The 15,307-nt window shown below is 61.1% G+C and overlaps 2 protein-coding genes and 1 non-coding gene across 7 annotated transcripts in view; all 3 read right to left on the reverse strand.

Annotated features, from left to right (window-relative positions):
- ZDHHC8 (zDHHC palmitoyltransferase 8) overlaps nucleotides 1-7,255 on the reverse strand; it is a 16,385-nt gene extending 9,130 nt beyond the window's left edge. The window contains exons 1-3 of one of the 5 annotated variants that reach the window (XM_024763910.1): nucleotides 6,907-6,943; nucleotides 6,439-6,688; nucleotides 59-180 (exon numbers count right to left, since the gene is read on the reverse strand). In XM_024763910.1, the coding sequence (XP_024619678.1) occupies nucleotides 59-180; nucleotides 6,439-6,542 (226 nt within the window). In that variant the 5' untranslated portion in view covers nucleotides 6,543-6,688; nucleotides 6,907-6,943. Of the gene's footprint in view, nucleotides 1-58; nucleotides 181-6,438; nucleotides 6,689-6,906; nucleotides 6,944-7,169 lie in introns of those variants that run through there. The other 4 variants (XM_024763906.1, XM_024763909.1, XM_024763911.1 and 1 more) reach the window with 4 other exon arrangements.
- A 2,278-nt stretch (nucleotides 7,256-9,533) lies between these two features.
- On the reverse strand, nucleotides 9,534-15,236 carry RANBP1 (RAN binding protein 1). The gene is made up of 6 exons (XM_024763712.1): nucleotides 15,016-15,236; nucleotides 14,281-14,417; nucleotides 12,591-12,748; nucleotides 11,129-11,257; nucleotides 10,405-10,470; nucleotides 9,534-9,946 (listed from the first exon to the last, which is right to left on the reverse strand). The coding sequence occupies exons 1-6, from the start codon at nucleotides 15,037-15,039 to the stop codon at nucleotides 9,831-9,833; spliced, it is 630 nt and encodes a 209-aa protein (XP_024619480.1). The 5' UTR covers nucleotides 15,040-15,236; the 3' UTR covers nucleotides 9,534-9,830.
- On the reverse strand, nucleotides 10,237-10,362 carry LOC112412322 (small nucleolar RNA SNORA77). The gene has a single exon (XR_003005784.1). It is a non-coding gene; the product is annotated as a small nucleolar RNA SNORA77 (small nucleolar RNA).
- Nucleotides 15,237-15,307: the final 71 nt, after the last annotated feature.

Here is a 15,307-nt window from a genome sequence, read left to right on the forward strand (position 1 = left end):
AGCCACTCACACTCTAGCAAAAGTCAGCCAGATGAGCTGCCCCAGAACAGGGCCCTACCTCGGGGGAAGACGCCAGGGTCCATGAAGGTGGCCATGCTGAAGTTGGCCAGCACAAAGAGGAAGAGGATGCCATTGTAGACAGGAACGGCTGGGGACACAGCTCGTGTCAACCATGGGCACCTGTGTTGGACAGCAGTGCAGAGCTGGGTCTGGGGGTGTGGCAGGTGTGTGGGGAGGGGACGCGGGGCAGAGGAATTAGGCTTGGCCACACGCGTGCAGCGCTCAGCATGGCAGTCAGGGAGACCACTGTTGCCACGGGCCCACTGCTTCTCTGCTCAACCCTCAGGGGCTGTGTACAGGCTCCGTGTGTGCCAGCCCTGACCCAGACACCCCTGAGTGCCTGTTAGGAGCTCAACCCCCAGTTGAGCAGACTGAGACTCAGAGAGGCCCATAGGCCAGAGCCAAGCCGCGTCCTCCTGCCCCAGCTGGGAATCGTTCCGGGTCCCCTGCCCTCGATGGGGAGATACAGACAGGAGGTGGGAGCCCAGGATGGGAAAGGAGCTGGCTCTGCCCATGTGCTCTGATGGGTAGAGGCCAGTGACCTGCCGGGCAGCTCAGGTCAGTCCTGGGCCTCACCCAGACCTGTCCCCAGCTTGGCAGGGTCCTGTTGCCAGGGAGATTCTGGGGTGTGGTGTGGGGAGCCCCAATCCTCGGTCGGTAAATGCATGGGGGGTTCTTCCCTGCTCTTCCCTGAGGGGTGCAGTCTCAGGGCCTGGGCCCCGGGTGCATCCCCACCCAGGCTGCCTCTTCTTTTTAGTTTGTCACCTTACTCTCTATAGGGCAGTGCAGAATACTTGGAGACTCTAAAAGCATGGCGACTCCCACCCCTCCGCCATCTCTCATCACCCCTCGCCACTTGGCTCCAAGGCTGCCCCCTCTTCCATGAAGCCTTCTCAGACTGATGGCTCCCTGCAAAGGTCTCACACGCCTCCCTGGTGGACACTCTGGCACAGACAGCATCTTCCTCAGGCCTCACAGGACCTGACCAGAGTGCCCCCTCACTGGAGACTCGCCAGTCCTCAGGCACATGGCCTGTGACCCCCTGCCCCAACTCTGTGGTGGGTCTCTGCCCACTAGGCCACTACGAAGCCCCTCTGGCTTCAGGCTCACCATCTCTCCCATGGCTGCTGTGATAAGCAGGGGCACCCAGTGGGTCTGCTTCCCTCCCCGCACTCAGGCCCTCTGTGTAGCTGGGGGGCCGGTGGGGATCCCCTACACCAGACTTGACCATGTGGACAGGGCATTGTGGCCACCTGCAGAGTGAGTCGTGCCCGTGGCCCTGCCCGCCCCCATGGCATACGCCGGCCACACTGGTGCCCACGCCTGCCTTGGCCAGGAGCCAGCCCTGCCACCCCAGCAACCACCTCCATGGTAGCGGAACTTCTCTATTTTTAGTGGAAAGCAAGAGGCTATTTAAAGATTCCGCTCCCACGGCAGGCAGCACACTCGGCAGGCTTGGAGCCGTGAGTTGCCCCTACCTCTTCTCCAGAACCCGCCGTGGAAGTGATGCATAGTCTGAGGACACGGGGTCCTCTGCTGCCAGGAGGCCTTCCTCCACCACCCCTGCCCAGGCGGCCCAGAACAGATACCTTCCATACTCCCCACCCCTGCACGCTGGAGCCTGGCGTGCAGACAGCGCTCAATGTATGTTTGTGACCTCCGATCCAATGTCATTTGGCAGGATGACGGTGGGTCCCTGAGGCATGGTCTGCCCAAATGGGTGGGAGGGGGCTAGGAGCCCAGATGCCGGTTAAGACAGGTGAGAGAGAGCCAGGCACAGCCAGAACCTGGGAGAGGTGGGCACCGCGGACCCACCCTGGTGCTGCGAGCCAGCTCCCCACGCGCCTGCTGGGAGGGCTGACCATGTAGTCTATGCAAAAGGAAAACGTGGCTCTCAGGCACCTGCACTGTCGCACACTGGGGAGCCAGCCTGCTCTCGAGAGGAAGGAACCGGCCGAGAACGGACAGACATGCAGACACGAAGTGCAGCAGGCAGGCGGGCGCTGAAGGCGGGAGGACGTGGGACGGGGGCCGAGCGCGGCCCTTCATCATTGCCCTCCAAGTTTTACCGGCAGATGTTGAGAGCCCACTGCCCACCGGCCTGCTCAGTGAACCATGCATCCCACCCTTCAGGCTGGGGGGCGGCGCTTCTGTCATCCCCATTTTACAATCAGGGGTATCTGAGGGCTTGTCACCCAAGGCAGGGACTGAACCCCCGCCCCGGAGGCCCACATTGTTTTGTCCTCCCTGGGCCTTGATGACCCTGAGTGACACGGTTGGGGCTGGAGAGAGCAGCAGCTGCAAGGTGATGGAGTAACGCTTGCAATGAGGCTCTAGACGGCCTCTACCCAGGGTGGACACCACGCACCCACTGCATGCGTGGGCAGCACATACCGGGGAGGGCAGGGTGGGGCTTTAGCCAGTGCTGGGCAAGTCTGGGAGGGCATGGGTTCTCTGACTGGGACCTGAGCCACTGCACCCTCCACTCACCACCTCCAGCCCCCCAGGCTTCACTCAGACCCAGGATCAGGCACTGGCACGCATTCTGTCCCCCCATCCTCGCCCCAGGGGCCTCTACCCCCAGGCTGTGCCATAAGAGGGGCTGAGGCCTGGGTCATGCCCAACAAGGACTGGCTCACTAGCCAATGCTGCCAGGGCCCAGGAACGGCTAAGTAGGGGAGAAGACAAAAGAACACACGCACATCCACATGAACATGCAGGGACCCATGCATGCACACGTGTGTAGCACACATGCAGACACACACAAGGCTCCAGGCGTACATGTGTGGATACTGCACAAGCATGCATACACACACGCACATGTGATCAACACAAAAGGCACGTGTGTGCTGACGTGTGTATGGATATGCACACTCGTGCACACAATGGCACATTTGTACCCTCATTCACACACAAACACAGATGCAGACTTGCCCCTCCTCCACTGACCCACACACCCCAGCCCTCTCTGGACATCTCTCAGCTCCCTGTGGGCTGGGTAAGTGTGAGGATGTGTGAGGACACACGAGCTCCGTGGGCGAGGCCTGGCAGGCAGCACTGCTCCGGCCACCTGAGTCTGTGCCAGGCTCCAGGAGCACCTCTCTGCCCTCAGGGATGACACCCCACTCCCCTCCCAGGGAATGGTGTGCTCCAGGCTCGCCCTGCCAGGCAGGGGTTGTACACTGCCCACTGGTGGCAGACACACTGCAGGCCCCTCCCCCGGGCCGGCCCCCCTCCTGAGCCCCCACCACGGCCCCACCTGGGCCGGTGGGAGACACCGCCCAGCAGGATGGGGTTCTGCAGCGTACCATGCCGCCTCGGCTAAATGCAGAATGGAAAATTTTAACTCAGACGTTTTCACTTAAATCAGGTTCTTCATTAACATTGACTAATGAAGCTCACACACGGGACACCCGGAACCAGAGGGTCTGCGGCTACTCTGCCTGGTCCAGCCAGGCAGGGCCTCTGGCCACATGCACCCACCCTACAGACACTCAAGCGGATGGGGAAACTGAAGCTCAGGGGACCAGGGGTACACACAGCAAGTCCTGGCAGGGGGCTAACACCAAGTGTCCCCCTCCCCATATGGTCCCTGCCAGCGGCTCCATCCACCTAGGCCCGCCGCAGGCTGGCTTGGTCTTGGACTGGAACTCTCACTGTCCTAGGCTGGGCCTTCTGGCTGACTGGGCCTCTAAGCATAGGGAGGGCTCAGGCCCATCCTGGGGACCTGCCATGACATCCCAGAAGTCAGCCCACTGGCCCCAGACAGAGACAAGACAGCCCAGTGTGGGCCCCAGGCATGGGTATCCCACCAAGCAGCCCTGGCCCTCTCATGTTCACAGGGTCCCTGTCGTTCTGTAAGGTGGCTCCAGGAGGAGGAAGGGGAAGGGGCAGAGACCTGGCCTCGGCACTCTCAGACACCTCCCAGCACCTGACCCGGCCTGACGCTGAGCCTTCTGGGGTCCAGGGGGACAGAACTGTACCAAGAACCCAGGAAGGCTTCCTGGAGGAGGAGGGCCACCAGGAACCTACCCTGAGGCATGCTACCCATCCTCGTGGGGGGACACCCCCAGCTCTGGGCCTCCTCCCCACACCCCAGCCTTTCCTGGTGACATGTCTGAATGTCCTGCTGGCCAAGCCCCTCAGAGAGCTGGCCCAAGGGAGGGGTCTTTGGTCCTCTAGGCCTGGGCTCCCCACCCTGAGTGACACCCGGAGCTGCTGCCTACGTGGACCTGTCTCAAAGGGGCAACATATTTACTGAGTATAGAGCGGGGGCCGGGGACCACTCAGCTCCCAGTGAAGTCCAAGGAGCAGAGCAGACAGAATCCTGTGGGGCCCCGAGGGCAGGGTAGGAAGGGCCCAGGAGCAGGTGTCTGAGTCTGCAGTGGGCCTGGGATCAGAAACAGGGCAGAGGTGTGGGTACCGGGGTGACGAGAGGCCTGTCCCAAGAAGGGGACTGCTTGGCCCCTGCTTACCCGGAATCAGCCCACTGGGGGTGGTGTCATTGGGCCTGGGCTACCCAGCAGACCCCCTCAGGAACTACAACGCCAGCAGAACTGGGCTGGGCGCCAGCCAGGGTCCTCAATGGCCATTCAGCCAAGGAATGTGGCCATGGGGTGCAGGGATCCCTGTTCCAGGGGGCGAGTGAGGGTCCCTTGGCAAGATGATTGCTGCACCTGGACGCCGGCTAGCACCCCTGCACCTCCATCTTCCGCATGGTCTCTCAGGCAGAGTGAGTCACTCAGGGCAGGATGCAGGGCACACCTGTGCTGCCCTGAGGCAACCCCGAACCTCTCAGCGCTGGATCACTGAACCCAGAACCCAGAACCCCAGCAGTGAGAGCAGAGGGAGGGTAGGCAGCCTCCATGCCCAGCCCCTGGGGCAGGTCGAGTTCACAGGACAGTAAGGACCCTCTGAGATCAAGGGAAGGCTCAGGACAAGCACCCTTCAGGGGGCCTGTGTGCACCTAAGGGGAGAGGAGGTGGGTGAGCTCCCTGGGGTGGGGCTGATCTCAGTTGCTTGTTGAACTTTTTCCCAGCGTTTCACAAGTTCTCATCAGAGAACACATATTCCTTTTAAAGTCAGGACAAATGCTGAATTGCATTTGGGGAGTGAGAAACCAGAACCAGCACGTGGAGGCCAGGCTGCAGGGAAGCAGGGCCCAGACTCCCGCAAGACCCCTGCCCAGGCCCCACCCTCCAGAAGCCTCAGCAGGACGCATCCCACCTCGGCCCGCGCCCGCTGCCCACAGCCTCATAGCCAGCAGCATCTGAGTGACAAGAACAAGTCTGCTCGCCAAAGCCAGAAATAAGCCTGTCCACACAGGCCTTTTTTAAACACGCTGTTGGCAGCCTGTGGTGCCCACCCAGCCCAGCCTCCAGGTCGGGGCTCGCCTACCTCCAAGGTGCCCAATGCAGCCTTCCATCCTTGTGCTGCTGCCCTTGCCCCGGCTAAGGTGAAAGGGTACCCGGCTGGCTTCTGCCCACCCCTGCCTTGGAACAGATGCCCCACTGGCTGCGGCCACCCCAAGCCTCAGGTCCCCAGGAAGGCTAGAGTGGTTGTTACTCTGGTGACCTGACTGTGTCCCAGCCTGGGACTTGTGGCAGGAGGTGGTAGCAGACCTGCATGGCTGAAGCCTGGGGTCCCCAACCCTTCCCTGTGCCTGAGGAGCCCTGGGGAGGGGGGTGGCACAACAATGCAGAGGGAACTGTGGTCAGCGCCTGCCCTGGTCTGCATGGGCCCGGGACCTACCTACCCTCTGCCTCAAGGGTCCCACTGAGGCCAGTGTCCCTGGGTGTGGCCTGACCTGGGCCCTCCAGCTGTGACCACTGGACCTTCCTGAGAAGGAGGTCAAGAGAAGGCAGAGGGCACTGCCAGGTCAGCGTCGGCGGTGGCCATGGGGCAGGCACGTGGCAGCCGGGCCAGGCCACACCTACGCGGGAACTTGGCTCTGGCCTGGGGCCGGACGGCTGGGAGGGCACTTGAGAGTCGTCCTTGGCTCCTAGCAAGGAGGGCTGGTGGCTCTGGGCAGCCCCCCTCCCCTCGTGGGGAGGGCAGGGCTGCAGCCACACCCTGGGCAGCCCCCGCACGCACTCCCTTGCCCGGGCCGGCGCCTCGCACCCAGGGCCTGCCTGGTATGCTCACAGGGTGGCCATCGCCAGTGTCCTCACACCCAGGTCTCACCTGTCCCTGACACCCCAGGAAGGGCACACTCGTGGCATCATCCTTGGCCCAGAGTGGGGTCTCACATTGCCCACGGCCCTGGTGCCCCCACCCAGCCCAGCCCGCCAGCCCAACCCCGGCCCTGGTCCCGCCAGGCCGCGTCCACCGCTGTGCGCAGCCCTGCCCCTTCTGGCCCCAGCGCCGCGGCCGACTCACGTGAACACGAAGAACAGGGTGCTGGAGCCGACCAGCAGTGCGGCCGCCGTGGCCACCGGGATGTACTTGGCGGGTTTGAGGCGCGTCCCGGGGCTGCGGGGCATCCTGGGCACCGCGCCGCCGCATCCCTCCCCGGGGCCGGGCGGGCGGGGCCGGCTGGACGGGCAGGACCCAGGCAGCAGCGGTGGCAGCAGAGGAAATCCCACCTCCCGGTCGGCGGCGGAGACAGCGTGCTGATGTCAGCGCGCCCCTTAAGGTGGACCAGCGGTGAGGGGCCGTGGGGCCGGGCGGGGCCCCCTCGCGACAGCCGGCCCCTCCCACCTGCCCGGCCTGCAACCTCCCTCCTCCTCCTCCTCCTCCCTCTGAGCTCGGGGCAGAGCCGGCGGCGGACCTTCCCGCAGCGGGGCCTCTCCTCCAACTCCAGGCTGGGAGCCCGTGACCCTCAGAGGCCATGCGGCCGCCGCACACCTGAGGTCTTGCCCACCGGGGTACACACGGCGACCGCCAGGCCTCCTGTCCCCAGCCCAGAGGCCTAGGCGCTGGAGCATGTAGGTCCCTTCCGGGTCCCTGTTTGCACAGATCTTTCCCTAAACACCTCGGAGCTCTTCCTGGAGGGCCAGGCCCCTCCCATCTGGAGCAACACCCCGCCTGCCCCACCCCACCCGCAGCATTTATGAGGGTGGGGGATTGTGACACTGCAGGGGCACCTTGGTTGTTCATCCCCTGCCCACCTCACAGCCCTTGAGCCACAGGGCCAGCAGGCAGGGTAAGGAGGGCAGGTCTGCTGGTCCCTCTGCATCCCAGCCCAGGCTGCAGGCCTCCCAGGACAGAAAGGAGTGCCCCTCAGGAAGGGCCGGGCACCCTGCCCGTGCCTGGGATAGGCCCGCGGGCAGGCCCACCTCCTGCAGGAAATCCCACCCCGCCAGCACCGCCACTGCTGTCGCTTAAGGTGGACCAGCAGCCTCGCAGTGCTGGGCCGCGCGTGGGCGGGCCACAGCCTCCACAGTGAGGACCGGTCCCTGGGTCCTCTGTTCTGAAACCAAGACCCATCTGCCCCCTCCCCAGGTCAGAATCCATGTGGGGCCCTCGCCCTCCCTGGCCCTGGCCATCTGCTTCTCTACAGCCAGAACCCCGTGCAGGCCAGCGGCCACCTCCTCGGGCCACCTCCTTGGGCCACACTGCACAGGCCCTGGGACTCCTCAGACTGGAAGACCCCACCTCGCCTTAAGGTCTTAGCCCAGCAGGCAGGGCCGTGAGCTGTTAGAAAGGAAACTGGGCTTGGGGGCCAGAACAGAGGCATTAATGCAGCTGCTGGACAGCAGAGGTGGTAATGGGCTTCCTCCCACCACCCCAGTTACAGCCTCTGCCCATCGGGGAGCCCACCCACCTCAGGAGGCCCAGGGCCCAGAGGTGAGCGGAGAGCAGACACCTCCTTGCTCTGCCCGGGCTGCCTCAGCCTCTGGTGGCCTCAGGGCCTGAGGACACACTGTAGCCCTCCGCCACCCCCTGGGCCTGGCTGGCCCTGGCTCCGGCTCTTCTGTGGCCCACACACGGAGGCCCCCAGAGGGCCTCCAGGTCTGTGAGGGGTGAGAGCTGTGCAGTGAGCACCTGTCGCTGGGCGTGGGCAGGAAGGGCACGTGTCCCCCTTGAAGAGGTCCCTGCCGACTGCCTGGGCAGAGGGGTCCCGGGTGGGGTGGACCCAGTGAGGCCATGGCCCAGGTGTCCTCTCCTGAGCACAGCAGAGTGCCTGAGCTGCAGGCCAGGGGACTGACCTGGAACAGAGTGGCCATTTCGCGCCCCACCCCCACCCCATCACACACCCTAGCCTCAGGGAGTCCACCTGGACATACACTGGCTGGGGGCTCAGAGGAGCCCCCACAGTGTCCCTAATCGTCCTGGCTGTCACACCTTGCAGTGCAGCCTGGTCACAGCGCGGCTGTGCCCCAGCCACCCTGAGGGGCCGCCCCGCTCAGGGTTCCCCCCTTGGAGACACATCTCCTCACCCAAGAGGAGGGAAGTCAGTCTGGTGTTTTACAGCAAGTGGGATTCACCATGTACTACAGCCCAAAGCAGAGATGTTCCACGTCCCTTCTGTGCTGGCAGGGGTGTCTGACCACCCTTCCCTGGAGGACCACAGCCCAGCACCAGCCTTTCCGGTCAATGCATCGTGACCTCCACCAGCATCACGACTGAAATGGGGAGGTGCAAAAGCTTCCACGTCCCTCCCTGGGCCTCCCTGGGAGGCAAGGACCACCACAGGTGCCTGGCGAGCAAGCGAGGGCTTGGGATGCCAGCACGTGACCAAGGCCAGTGAGGTCTTCAGTTTGGCTTCCTTTGGAGGTGCCTCCACCAGAGGTGCCAAGGAAGTGAGGTTTAAATGGGACACAGGGAAGACAGGCCAGGGCCGGGCCATGATGGAAGCCTCTGATAGATGCTCCAGGGTCGGCTCCTGCTAGGCTCCTTCCCCTCCCCTGTGGGAGCTCCTCTGAGCCCGGGTGGTCTCGCGGGACACAGGCCATTAGACCATGTGCTTGGAGAACCTCTCTGCTGCTTAGGCCTACCTGCCTTACAGGACAAACTCCAAATGGCACTAACCCGCTTGCATCCCTGAAGTCCTCCCTTACTGAAAGCTCCTGCAGATGTCCCCAGCCTCCACCCAGACGGAGGGCCAGGAGCACGCAGACAGGTCTTCTCCGAGGATGGCTGTGGGGCTGAGCCCCGCCTGCACCCAGCACCAGGCCAGATGTGCGAGCTGTGGACAGGTGGCTCTGCCAGGACTGAGGGCCAACGAAAGATGCCCAGCCGAAGGCAGGGGACCCACTAGGTCTCTTTGTGCCGCAGCCAAGGGGACCTGGTGGGCTTCCTCTCTCCCCCAAAGGCCAGGAAAAAACCTCCCTGCTCCTGGCCATGGGGCAAAGCAGGGCTGTTTAGGTCTCTAGGACAGCACTGGCTTCCCCCAGGCCACCTGCCGCACCAGCACCAGCTCAGACGCACCGCGGCCCAAAGGCCACACAGCAGAGCGTGTGTGACAGCCAACGGGGCAGGAACCCACTGTCCCAGGATGGGGCCGACGCACACATGGTCCTGCCTCCATGCAAGTTTCAAACGTGTTGTTTATTTGCTATTTTGATGACTATAAATAAGTGTTTCCACTATGGAAAAGAAAGTTAGCACAGTACATTCTCACGACTGGGTAATGGATTTTCTGAAGTCGTCTTCATTAGGGCAAAAACTTAGAAAAAAACAACCTGAATGTTGGAAGTCAGTTCTTTATATAAAGTCCCTTGTAAAAACAAAACAGAATAAAAACAAACCAAAAAGAAGGGTGCAGGGCAAAATTTAAAAAAAGAAAAAGGGAAAAGACAGGGAGAAAGAACACAACGGGAGCCGACTCATTGCTCCTCCTCAGCCACCTCCTTGGTCTCGTTCTCAGGCTCCTTGCCCTCTTTCACCGAAAGAGCTTCTAGCTTCTCAGCTACTTTCTCGGCACTATCATTTTTGCCAGATCCTGCCAAGACACAGGAATGCAGTAAGAAAGAATCACCGCTCTGCCCAGCCCCGTGGCAGCGGACAGACCACTTCCCTGTGTGCCTCCAGGTAAACACGTGCTCACGCCTGGGACCCCGCTCAGGATGCTTGGCGACCAGCATGGGGCCCTGAGTAAGCAGGTGACCACGAGGACCTCTCCAAGCCTCTGCAGCCCCTGGGAGACTCCAGGAGACGTCATGACTTGGCTGCTAGGCCAGGCCAGAAAGCACATGCACGGGGCCCCAGTGGCTGGCTTGCCCCTCAGAAAGCACCCATGTACCGGGGTGGCTGCATTGCCCTTAACAGGTCAAAGTGGTCACAGCCTCCCGGAATGCTGCTGTGGCAGACAGAAAAAGCACCCGCCTGGGGCTGCAGTCAGGTGCAGAGTGAGTCTGCAGAGCCCCCCCGGGCGCCCGCCACCCCATGGGCATCTGGCACCTTTCTTTTCTCTCTCTTCAATCTCTTTCCTGCATTCTTCAAACTTCGTTTTGAATTTCTGTGCATCTGCAGAGGTGAGAAAAGATACCCCCTTAAGGTCCCTGAGCAGTGAGGAGTACGTGTCCTGGTGGGTCTGAAACTCCAAGATTCATAAGGCCTGTCCCAGGCTGCCCCAACCCTCCACCTCCCTGCCTGACTTGGCACCCATCTGGGCAGGGCAGGTAGCCTTGCTCCTGCCAGGCGCTCTGCTCTCTGCTCCTGCAGGCCCCATTCCCAGAGGAGAGGCGAGGTCCACTCAACACTGGATGTTCAGTTACTGGGGTGCTGAGCCCCAGCGCCCAACCAACACCCCAGGGCCCACTGGGTGCTGCTTTTGACAACCCGAGCTGGAAAGATGTCCCAGCAGGGGAGAGGTCTGCCTGGGCACTGCCCTTGCTGGCACTCAGGCCATGGTGAGAGAACAGGTCGGCCCTGGGCAGACTGCCAGCACAGGCCCCTGTGAACTCAGCAAAGGAACCACACTGTCATGGACTCAAGAGTCTGGGCAAGACCTCGAGGGCACCAAGATCCCTTCCCCGAGGGCCCATCAGGCAGGGCAGGAACAGTCCCCACCACACGCTTCCCAGCTGCCGTCAACTCTCCCAGGAAAGCAACAGCACTGGCGTCTGCAACCAAACCACTACACCGTTAAGCAGCAGCGGCAGGCTGGCCCAGGCCTGCTTACTCTCGGCGTTAAGGAAGCGGATGGCCAGCAACTCCTGCTTGGGGCACTCGTCAGCGAAGTCTGCGTGGGTATTCCAGACCCAGGCACGGTCACTGCCTGCATTCGGCTTCAGCTCCATCATTGGCGTGACTGGAGAGAGAAGCCCCATGAGGATGGTGCAGCCGTCAAGCTGGCCCACCCACCCTGACCCCTGAAGGCCCGAATTGGGGCAAAACAGGCCTGGTTTGGGGTTTGCCAACCAGGCTCAGACAAAGTCCTGTGGGGTCTGGATTTTACCCAAACCTCTGAAAACATCCTATGTTCACTTAAAACCAGGACCGCCCTGAATCTGGGAACAGGGTGGCCCATTCCCTGACCACGAGGACACCTCAGCGAGGGTTTCCAATCCCAACTCAGCCAAGGCCTCCAATGCCACCATGGTTGCTCACGCCCAGCCCCACGGCCCTGCCCCTGTCTGAGCAGCCCCCAGACCCAGCGCAGACATGGGCCACAAGGCCTGGTGCGCCCAGCCCTTCCAGTGAAGGGCACCCACCACGTGGCTGTGTCCATGCTTGGCCGCTCCATCTGGGACCTGGCCCACAGAAAGTGGGGAGCGGCAGAGGAGCGGAAGCCAGGAAGTGGAGTGATCACTCAGGAAGGCCATGGTCAGACCAGGGCAACCACTCTCAGCCTTGCACTGTCCAGGGACACCACGGGGAACGAGGCCACCAGAAGTGGACACTGAGGGCCTCGTGACCTGCTCGTACGTCACAGAAGGTTGAGCCACGGCCAGGAATAAGCACAGTTGTCCATCTCCTCAGACCTTGCACAGACTCAAGGGGGACGAGCTCCCCAAGAAACAGGAGCACCCCAGAGCCACGCTCACCCCACGGCCCTGGCAGAAGCCTCCTGAGATACAGGACATGCCCAGCCCCAGGAATACGTCACATTCTAAACCGAGCGCGTCATCCCAGCCCACAGACACCCAGTGATCCCGCATTCCTACAGGGCACCAGGCCTGGGACCCACCTGCAGCTCACAGCAAACAACCCAGTGACTGGCCTGGCTCTGGGAAAAGCAGGGGGTCAGGGAAAACCCCCGGGGAAACACCTCAAATTGGGTTGGAAGACAAGGACCAGGCCAGAGCCGATGGCCTGGGCAGGGTGGGAGGACCATTGGGCAGGGACATGGAGTCTGGCCCGTGAAGGCCAGGGGGACTGTGCTGCCAGGAGGCCCCTCCCTGCTCATCTGGCCACATCACCCTCCAGGGCTGCTCCCTCTGGTTCCTGCCAGGGTCACCTGTGTGCTCAGAGGAGGGGCCCTGCCCCGCCGGACATTTTTGCTTCCAGACACACACTCGCGGCTCCAGAGCAGCCCAGTAACCAAGGGACTGAAATGGGGGGAATCTTACTGTCACCCCTTCGCCAGCCAAGCTGCAGGTGGCTTTCCCTGGACGCCCCACACTGTGCCCGGGGCCACCTACTGTAGTGGTTGGCGCAGATCTTGAGGGTCTTGTCCCTGCGCATGAGGAGGCGGATGGTCCCCTTCTCCTTGTGCTTCAGCAGTTTGACGTCCCCGGTGCCCCGCTCCTTCCACTCCGGGAGGTCGTTCTCTGAAGCGAACCGGAACAGCTTGGCCCGCCTTTGAGGAAAGCCATTGAGCGAGGGGTTAGGCAAGCACGGAAGGGGACGAATGAGCCTGCGCCTGCGGCGTCACGAGACACCCTTGCCTTTCTTTTTACTCCCAGAACCACAAGTCAAGACGTCAACAAAAGAGTGAGGCGGCTCAACAAACTCCAGGTTTTTACTTCACAATAAAAAAAGGAAAAAATTTCCTAGAAGTTGCAACGTATTCCAACAGAAAGACCTGACCTCTCAGAGAGCCCACCACGTCCTGGGCAAGGCTGCAATCACGGGACGGGGGGCTCCCTGGCGTCCCCGGCGCCACAAGGGCAGCACGGAAGTAGGCAGGAGCCGAGAAGCCTTCCCTCTGCTGGGAAGATGGGGCTGCAGGCCTCTGCTCAGGCCTCCAGGCTCTGGCCCAACAGCCCGCCTTCCTGTCCAGAGCAGCCCTGCCCTTTGCTTCCCCACAGGACCCCAGCTCAGCCGGTCCCTTTCCTATGGAAGACTCTGCTCTCCAAACTCAACTCTGTCAAGGGAGATGCATCCTCAGGAAGAAGTCCCAGGCCCATCATGAGGGCCCCACCCCCATCATGAGGGCCCCACCCCCCTCAGGATGCCAGGAGGTGCAGCAGCATTTCTATGCAGATCAGAGACCCAGAAAACCAGTATCTTTATGGAGCCGCCCAGCACCCTCTGAGACCCAAGGGGTGCAGACAGCTTCTCCTTCCCCAGACCCTTGGGAGTGGTGGGGAGGGGCTGGTCTCTCCAGCCTCCCTGCCTTAGAGGGAGGAGTCGCAGTGCTGGGATCCCCTCTGCTTCCCTCCCCTGACCCACAGCAAAGCACTCAAACCATAACCTGGCATCTTGGACAGAATTTGAATGGGTGGAGAGTTTGCTTCCCCCTGATTTCCACTAACTTGTAGCTACATTAGCGTCTCCTGCGATCCTGCGTGTCCGCGCGGTGCCGTCACTTTGTTGCACACATCTGGATGCACGGCTTCTGTGACCACTGCTTCAAAGTGACACGGCCACCGTAGCTTCTTGTTGAAAGCACCAAGAATCACGTATGATTTTTAAAGAGTAACTTTAATGACTATAGCACCGCCCACTCTCATTTGTAATTCCAGGCATTGTTTTGTATACTAAAAGTATTGAATTGGAAATTCATAAACTTCAAAGTACCCCCACACTTAAGGAAAAAAGATAATAGTAAAGACCCAATGCTCAACCAGCGGCAGGGGGCTGAGAGAGTCTTAGAGGCAAGGGTGGCAAGGACAGGGGTCTTGGGGAGATGTCCCTTGTGGACAGAGCAGTGGTAACATGACACCTGGGAGTGCCCATGCCCTCCCCAGGACTGGCCTCAGGGCAGCAGGGACACCCAGGACCTAGGAATGAGTTGATTCTAACAACAGCCTTGATTTCCACGTGGGAGTAGCCATCACAAAACTCTCCGTGTGGTTAAAGGTCAAGCCAAGACCTTGACACCCGTAAAAACCAGTTACTATCTTATACTAAAAATGCCTACTTCTGAAAAGACACCAACTTACTTACATTTTAAAAAGCTCCTCTTCATCTTCTTCCAGCGTTTTAATTTCTTGCTCAGGAAGAGAAACTATTGGTTCAAACTGGGGGTCATGGTTGGACTCGTCGGCATTCTCGGTGGAGGTGTCGTGGTCCTCGTGAGTGTCCTGTGGAGGAGGGTGGAGATATGACCCTACTGGCCACGCCAGAGCTCACCAGTGGCCACAGCCATCATCCCCACTAGTGAAGGGCCTCACCACAAAGCAAGGGATTAAAAAAGCCTTTCAACCCAAAGCTTTTCTCCGGGATCTGCAGTGAGACACCGGACTCCGACACCCTCCCCCAGATGCAACAACCACACCTGCACAGACTGACTGATCTCCCTAAACCCTGAAACTCCCAGTGCCGGGGAGAAACTGCCCCAGGCTCCTCATCTGCAAGATGCAGATGCTGGTACTGCCACGCACAGACTAAGGACACAATGATGGAGAAAACAGGGCCTAGAAAGAAACACTACCGTTAAAACAAGGCAACCCTTTGAGTTTTTACTGATTGAGAAAAATCTGTGTTCTTCCTTAAGAGGAAAAAAAGTTGTGATGGGTCTGCTAGCGTTTATACAGGACTCACATTTCTGCCGGCAGTTATACCTAGGTTGGGAAAATTACGTTTAAAATTCAAAAGAATTCACACAAGAGCCACAGAATTCTAATCCAGTACAAAGAACTAACTGTAGAGCACAAAGGATCATGTTTTAGGTTGTCTCACGGAGCACGTGGCTTGGCAATCCATAGCCCGGGAGGATAAGACACCCAGACTTAGCTCCCGGGCTCTGCCCAGAAACGCAGGCCTTCGCCGACTCCTCGGCCGGATCGCCCCGGGCCGCACGGCCACCCCCGGGCCCCCGCTGCCACAGGCCACCCGACGGGCCGCGCGGGAGCGGAGGCCGGTGGCGGCTCGGGGACCAGCACCGGATGAATGGGGCTTTGCGCGGGCCGCGAGCGGGCGGGGGCCGTCTCGGTGCGGGGCCCTCGGGGATCGAGCGGGAGGCCTGCGCCTG

This window comes from Neophocaena asiaeorientalis, unplaced genomic scaffold, assembly GCF_003031525.2.
Source record: "Neophocaena asiaeorientalis asiaeorientalis breed wild unplaced genomic scaffold, Neophocaena_asiaeorientalis_V1.1 scaffold110, whole genome shotgun sequence".
Taxonomy (NCBI): domain Eukaryota; kingdom Metazoa; phylum Chordata; class Mammalia; order Artiodactyla; family Phocoenidae; genus Neophocaena; species Neophocaena asiaeorientalis.